The sequence below is a fragment of the Dromaius novaehollandiae genome, chromosome 12 (assembly GCF_036370855.1).
Source record: "Dromaius novaehollandiae isolate bDroNov1 chromosome 12, bDroNov1.hap1, whole genome shotgun sequence".
Classification (NCBI taxonomy): Eukaryota; Metazoa; Chordata; class Aves; order Casuariiformes; family Dromaiidae; genus Dromaius; species Dromaius novaehollandiae.
This window is the reverse complement of record NC_088109.1, coordinates 21,813,146-21,820,552: the sequence shown is the minus strand read 5'-3', so window position 1 is coordinate 21,820,552 and position 7,407 is coordinate 21,813,146. Positions and strand designations below refer to the sequence as shown.

The 7,407-nt window shown below is 53.1% G+C and overlaps 1 protein-coding gene across 1 annotated transcript; it reads left to right on the top strand.

Annotated features, from left to right (window-relative positions):
* The first annotated feature begins 1,123 nt into the window (after nucleotides 1-1,123).
* On the top strand, nucleotides 1,124-7,155 carry PROK2 (prokineticin 2). The gene is made up of 3 exons (XM_064519205.1): nucleotides 1,124-1,462; nucleotides 4,389-4,514; nucleotides 6,201-7,155. Exons 1-3 carry the CDS (start codon nucleotides 1,337-1,339, stop codon nucleotides 6,324-6,326), a joined length of 378 nt encoding a protein of 125 aa, XP_064375275.1. The 5' UTR covers nucleotides 1,124-1,336; the 3' UTR covers nucleotides 6,327-7,155.
* The last annotated feature ends 252 nt before the right edge of the window (nucleotides 7,156-7,407 follow it).

Sequence of the window (7,407 nt, the reverse complement as noted above, 5' to 3'; positions counted from 1 at the left end):
GTTCATGTAACTGGCTGCGGGATGTCACCCCGACCCACTGTGAGATGTCCCCAACATGCTATGGGATGTTGCCCCAGACCTGCTATGGGATGTCCCCATAAGTGGCTGAGGGATGTCCCCAACATGCTATGGGATGTCCCCATAAATGGCTGTGGGATGTCCCCCAGACCCACTGTGAGATGTCCCCAACATGCTATGGGATGTTGCCCCAGACCTGCTATGGGATGTCCCCCAATCTGCTATGGGATGTCCCCATAAGTGGCTGAGGGATGTCCCCAGCATGCTATGGGATGCCCCCATAAGTGGCTGTGGGATGTCCCCCAGACCCACTGTGAGATGTCCCCAACATGCTATGGGATGTCCCCCAACCTGCTATGGGATGTCCCTGTAACTGGCTGTGGGATGTCCCCCAGACCCACTGTGAGATGTCCCCAACATGCTATGGGATGTTGCCCCAGACCTGCTGTGAGATGTCCCCCAATCTGCTATGGGATGTCCCTGTAACTGGCTGCGGGATGTCACCCCGACCCACTGTGAGATGTCCCCAACATGCTATGGGATGTTGCCCCAGACCTGCTACGGGATGTCCCCATAAGGGCTGAGGGATGTCCCCAGCATGCTATGGGATGCCCCCATAAGTGGCTGTGGGATGTCCCCCCGACCCACTGTGAGATGTCCCCAACATGCTATGGGATGTCCCCCAACCTGCTATGGGATGTCCCTGTAACTGGCTGTGGGATGTCCCCCAGACCCGCTGTGAGATGTCCCCAACATGCTATGGGATGTCCCCCAACCTGCTGTGGGATGTCCCTGTAACTGGCAGTGGGATGTCCCCCAGACCCGCTGTGAGATGTCCCCAACATGCTATGGGATGTCCCCCAACCTGCTATGGGATGTCCCTGTAACTGGCTGTGGGATGTCCCCCCGACCCACTGTGAGATGTCCCCAACCTGCTGTGGGATGTCCCCCAACCTGCTGTGAGATGTCCCCCAACCTGCTGAGGGACGACTCCCTGACCTGCTGTGGGCCGTCCCCCTGACCCGCTCTGGGCTGTCCCCCGGACCCGCAGTGGGAGGTCCCCCCGCCGCCACGGGACACCCCCGCGCAGCGGCGGGCGCTCGGCGGGGCGGGCGCGGGGCGGCGCGGCGGAGCGGCGGTGCGCGGCGGTGCTCGGCGGTGCGCGCCCCTGCCCGCTGCCGCGGCGCTGCCAGGGCGGGGGTGACTCACTGCCGTGCATGGCGGCCCCGAGCTTTATAACGGCTGGGGCGGCCGCGGCGCCCCGCTCCGCTCCGCTGCGCCGCGCCCGCGGGGAGCGCCGCGCCCGCGCCACGGCACCATGCGCAGCTTGCGCGCCGCTCCGCCGCCCCTGCCGCCCCTGCCGCCCCTGCCGCCGCTGCCGCTGCTGGTGCTGGCGGTGCTGGCGGTGCTGGTGGCCGCGGGGCACGGCGCCGTCATCACCGGGGTGAGCGCCGCCGCGGGGCATGGGGCCGGGCGGGGCGGCACGGCGTGCCACCGGGCGGCATGGGACGGCGTGGGACGGGGCGGGCGGCGTGGGACGGGACGGGGCGGCATTGCGCGGCATGGGGCGGCATGGGACGGGGCGGCATGGGACGGGACGGGGCGGCATTGCGCGGCATGGGGCGGCATGGGACGGGGCGGGCGGCATGGGACGGGGCGGCATGGGACGGGGCGGCCCGGCATTGCACGGCACGGCCCGGCATGGGACGGGGCGGCATGGGACGGGGTGGCATTGCACGGCATGGGGCAGCATGGGACGGGACGGGGCGGCATTGCACGGCACGGTATGGGACGGGGCGGCATTGCACGGCACGGCATGGGACGGGGCGGCATTGCACGGCACGGCACGGCATGGGACGGGACGGCGTGGGACGGGGCGCGACGGACCCTCCCGCGGCCCCGGACGGGACGGGACGGGGCGGGACGGGGCGCGCCGCCACCGCGGGCTCCGGGGCAATCGATGCCCGGGGTCGGGGCGCCGCCGGGTCGCTCCGGGGGGCTCCGCCATGGCGCGAGGGGTCCCCGGGCTCGTCCCGCTGCACCCCCGGCCCCGGCTGCCCCATATCCCGCGGGGAGGAGCAGCTCGGGGCGCCTCGCCGCCGCTGGCGCACCCGGAGCGCCTCCAGCTCCCCGCGCCGTCCCACTTGCGAGGCAGGCACCGGTACTGCAATCAGCACAAAACGCTCGGGTTTTTTTAAGTATGACTGTGCTGCTTTTTTTCCCCCCTTCAATAGCCACGCATTGCAAACGAGTCCTCTATTGTTGTTATTGTTTTTAGGCTTGAAGTTTGCTTTGGTTGGGAAGATATCTTTTTCCCCGAGTTGTTATTTAACCCGAAGTATTGCATCACTCTGAAGTAAAATGATTTTCTTTTTAGTGTTTGCTTTGGATTAATAACCCCGTGCTTGCATGCTTTCGAGAGCTTACATGACTTCTGTAACCGTCAGAAGTTGTACTCACAGCAGCGGGTTGCTCCACTGCTGTCCAGGCTCCCGACTCAAAGCGCGCCGAAGTCAATGAAACGGCGCCTAGGGATTTCTCTGCGTGCTAGCGAAGTTCCCAGGACCAATTAATTTTGAGATGAGAGAGTGTGAAGGGATTTTTTAATATTTGAGAATTTCAAGTTCCTTTTAAGTAGAAATATTTCAAGCTATGAAGGATCAGTTTAAATACGTCTTAGTTTTTATAAAGGCTACACCTTTAAAGCATAATTGATCTATTAAATAGAGTAATTGTAAAGCACAGAATAATACATCAAGGACAAAATGTATTCAATCAGTAAGAGCACATTAGAATTAGAAAATGCTGCTTCCTTAACTATTGCAGGGCAGTTTTTGCTGAAATCGCTTGCATGCGTTTTTGGCACCTGATGAATGGGCGCATCGCGGGTTCAGTTAGCTGGTCCTTCCCAAATTCCACGGGACTGAAAGTGCTTTTCCTTTGCAATTTAAGGAGTGGACTGAAACCTTCCCCACGTCAGTGAAGGCTTGTCTGCTGGCTTTGAAGCAGGCATTTCAGCTGGGACTTTTTTTCCCTCGGGCTGAATTATCCACAAAACCATGTTTGAATGGGGTGCGGAAGAGCAATGTTATTGACGTTGTGTCCTCTGATTAATAGCAATATCGGTATGACTTCGGAGATAAGTTGTGAGGAGTAGCATTTGGTTTGATATTGTTACGCATTTTTGGAAGGGGAGTCTTAAAAGTTGTCCAGGATGCACACGCGCGTGCATACACACACACACACACACACACACACATATATATATGGGAGGGGGAATATTCTTTTTTTTCCTTCATGAGATTAGAAAGTAAACATTATCTACCCAAAGGGCTGTAATGGTAGTTTTATGGCCATATTACTCTTTTAAGTAAACACACTGCTGTGTTTGGGCTCCCTTGTCGCATGGAGCTGTTTGCTTTGTTAAATCTATATTTTGGAGGCATGATAGCCGTTCGGGTTATGCACACTGTTTAGTTGCTTGACCCTAGCATAACAGCCCTTTCCTAAATGACTAGCTGGTCGGTAAATATGTATTTTGATCTGACTTCTGCTTTTTGAAATAGCGTAATATTTACCCAGTAGAGCACAGTCTAATGGCACTTGTCATGTAAATCCCAAGGTAAGATATCTAAGTTTTTTCCATAAGCAAATGTTTGTTTGCTGCAGTCTTCCTCAGGCCAGTATGGTCTTTTATGCACCTTTTTGCACATTTGCCTCTTTATGTCCCACTCACCAGAATCCTTGGCCTGTCAGTCAGGCTGCCAGACATTAAAATACTAGTGATTTACTTAAGCTTCGTTTTATGATGTAATTAGAGTCTTTAACCAGCGGAATTTTCTCACCTGAGAAAGGGAACTGGCTTTTGCACCAGCTTCATATAATAAATCCGATAATCTTTTGCTTAAAGAAATAAGGGAAGGATGTGCAATAACTTGTTTCCAAGCCCTAATATGCCAATTGCTCTTAGTCATTGTTTTTTTTACTATACCCAATAGCTGGATTTTGTTTTGTGCTCATGTAAAGCCACAAAATGTGTCGGATAAGTGGCTGGAGTTTCTGTTTCCCCCTTGGAGGGCGAAGGCGTTTTCCTGGGGGTGGACCCTTATTGCACATTTAAGACCTCTTGAGGTTGCACGTGATTCGGGCTGACAAGGGGGAATACACACTATTGCCGATCCCGAAGGTGGGCTTCCCTCCGAGAGATGCCAAGGACCTGGGTACTCAGGCAAGGCTGTGGGCCGTGGCTTATCTCGTGTTGTTTGTCCTCGATATGCCAGTGTGGCTGGTGGGTGTCGGAGGTGCTCGGAGGCACAGCCCGGACCGATTAATTCCGATTAATTGTGCCGGTGCTCGTTGTCGCCCTCCAGGCCTGCGACAGGGACCAGCAGTGCGGAGGGAGGATGTGCTGCGCCGTCAGCCTGTGGATCCGGAGCCTGCGGATGTGCACGCCGATGGGGAACCTGGGAGAGGAGTGCCACCCCCTGAGCCACCGCGTGAGTAGGCGCCCCGGGCACAACCCGACTCTCTTGCGCTGTGAGCCCGGTTGCACAAGGCACCCTGCGCGGGGGCAACGCGGGCGACGCCGCACGGGGCAATTCCCCGCCGTTTGCATCCTTGTGGGAATAGCGCTGAGGGAGCAGACGCAAGAAATAGGTTGCTGTCTGAATTACCCTGAAGAAAACCCGAGGGCCAAGGTACCCCCACACACCTCAACTAGTTTTTGCATTAGCTTGTTGTCGTTGCTGCTGTTTTGCTTCAGTTAAATGACCCGGATTAGCCTGTACCTGCCCCAGAGCCCAGCCCCGGCCATGCCCCCTCCCGCCAGCGGGAGCACATTGTTATATGATATACTTTATTATTAATACACTTTATTATACTTTATATGATATAATTAGCACATTATCTTTATATGATATACTATATTATTAATATAAGATTATTAACACATACATTAAGTATAGGTACTCATGTATACTCTGTATACTATAGCAAAGGCCATATTTATTTGTAAATAACATACTCTCGCTAGGGAAGGCCGAATGCGATGTTGCCGATGAGTTTGAGCCCTTGGGGGTTTTAGGAGCCTCCTCGGGGAAGAGCCACGTGTGAGGACACCACCGCGATCGAGCGAACTCCTGAACGTGCAGTTAGCTCGGGGCATCTCTCGCTATGATGTTTGATGCCTGGCTTCTCAGCTCCGTAGCTGTAGTCTGTTTTCTCAGTTTTAGGAAGAGTAAGGCCCTGTCCTCTTAGTACTAAATTGTTAAATCTTCTAGTAAGATATTGGGGACCAATTCGCATTCTTACTGTGCAATGCAATAAGTCCCTCTTGCAAGGGGTCTTTATATTTGCAGGGTCCTTGGGAGAAGAGAAACTGGCTTCTAGCTGTTCTACGAGTTTATTGCTCTTGCACAATAATTTACACCGTCTGATACATTTTAAGCTAATTGTACACATAATTATGATCAGTGAAGATGCCTGTCCGCCCCAGATTTACGGTCACAGTCGCTGAGGTTTATAAGCCTTATGAGGTTAATTTTGGACTGAGATTCCTCACCCTGCTGCTCTTCATGACAACCAGAAAGCAAATGGATTTACTGTAGTATGCAAAATTAAGTATTTTTGAAGCGGCTGCAACAAAAGCACCGTGGCCTTTGGGGGGGTGTGGAAAGAGGGTCTGGCCTCAGGTGCCCCGGGGAGGCTGCCAGGAGCCCGGCTGCCGCATTCCCACCTTCCAGTTTCCCTCTCAGCAACTAGATGGCGTTGGCTGGATGCCGTTAAAAATATCCGCTGGGATTTCGGAGGTGCGGAGAGGCAACGGCCGGCTGGGAGACCCGGCCTGCACAGCCCTGGCCTTGGGGACCAGCCGGCGCCCACAGCCCCCCCAGGGCTTTCTTTGGCCACGTCTTTGGTGTGGGCGTTTCTTGCAAGGAAACATTCCCTTCCAGCGAACATAAGGGTTTGAATAAATTGCTTCAGTTGTTGGAGGGCTGCGGGAGGCATCTCTGAGTCAGAGCAGAGCGCCGAGACGCGAGGTTTTCCCACGGCGCTGCGCAGGGGTGATGCTCGGGGTCCCCTGCATCCGCGGGCCGTGACCTTCCCGGCAGCCCGTCGGCAGCAGGTGGCTGGGAAAACCCCACCGGGCGCCTTGCGCTGAGCTCCGCCGCGTCCCCTTGCAGGTCCCGTTCCCCGGGCGCAGGATGCACCACACCTGCCCGTGCCTGCCCGGCCTGGCCTGCGTGCGGAGCTCGCCGAGCAAATTCAAATGTTTACCAGACTTCAGGAAAGAAGACGCCTTTTTTTAGCGGGAGCTGTCCTTGGCCGGGAAGAGCCGCTTGGCGTATTCTTTTTCTCGTTATTGTGACGGAAAAGGTCCTCACCGGGGGAAGTGCTGTAGTATCCTTTCCTGCCTCGCCAACATTACAACCGTACGTGAGATACTGCGCTGCGACGGCCGAGATTTTCGGGAGCGACTAGTGATGATGGATGCTTTCATTTCGGGGTGGCCAAAATGAGATTTGCTGAAGCGGTGGCATTTTCGGAGGGCAGAAGCTGAGTAGTTTCTGACGGGTCTCATTCTCTTCACGGTTCCAACTTAACCCAGCATGAAAACATCCAAGATTCTTGTCAATTTTAGAAAATTGTGGCCACAGTTTTACACTTTGGAATGCCTAAATCAAACTGCGATTTGAATAATTACATAATGCAAAGCATAGGATGATTGCCAAAAAACCCTGTATTTACATTGCATTTCAAATCTTTATTAATATAACTGTACTTGTAAGTTAGGCACATCTCTACAGTAAACATTTAACCAATAGATGTAGTTTTTGCACTTTCAAAAAGTGACAGATGGAACCAAAGCATTTCAATATTCAAAGCATTAAAAGATTTTGTTATTTTAGTATTCTATGAGAAAAAGTTGCTGTTACTTGATTTGGTGTAAAACTAGCTGATCATCTCAAACCATGTATTAAAATGTAGTTTATATATTAAAAAAGGAACTCTGAGGTTTATTGTAATGGGCTGCCCGACTTCTTGTACATGTATCAAATTTGCTGTGTAAAAATTCTGTATCAGAATAATGGCAGTATATGATTTGATTTATTTTAATATTATAACATTATTTTGTCATTGTGGTTTTCAGTTTTTATTCGGTGTAATCTGTTATCGGGCATTTCGTTCGCCCACACTAGCAGAGCTTCTTACAGATAGTTTAGTAAAGTATTATATGCCTCTGTCTGTTTTTAGGGAGACTCAGCACTTTACAAGGTATGAACCCCCCCAGCTAAAACTTTGATGTAGATGATGGGGAATTTTTGCTGTAGCTGACATGAGAGTTTTTTTTTCTTGGCACATACCTCAAAGGAATGACTTTAGCATGTC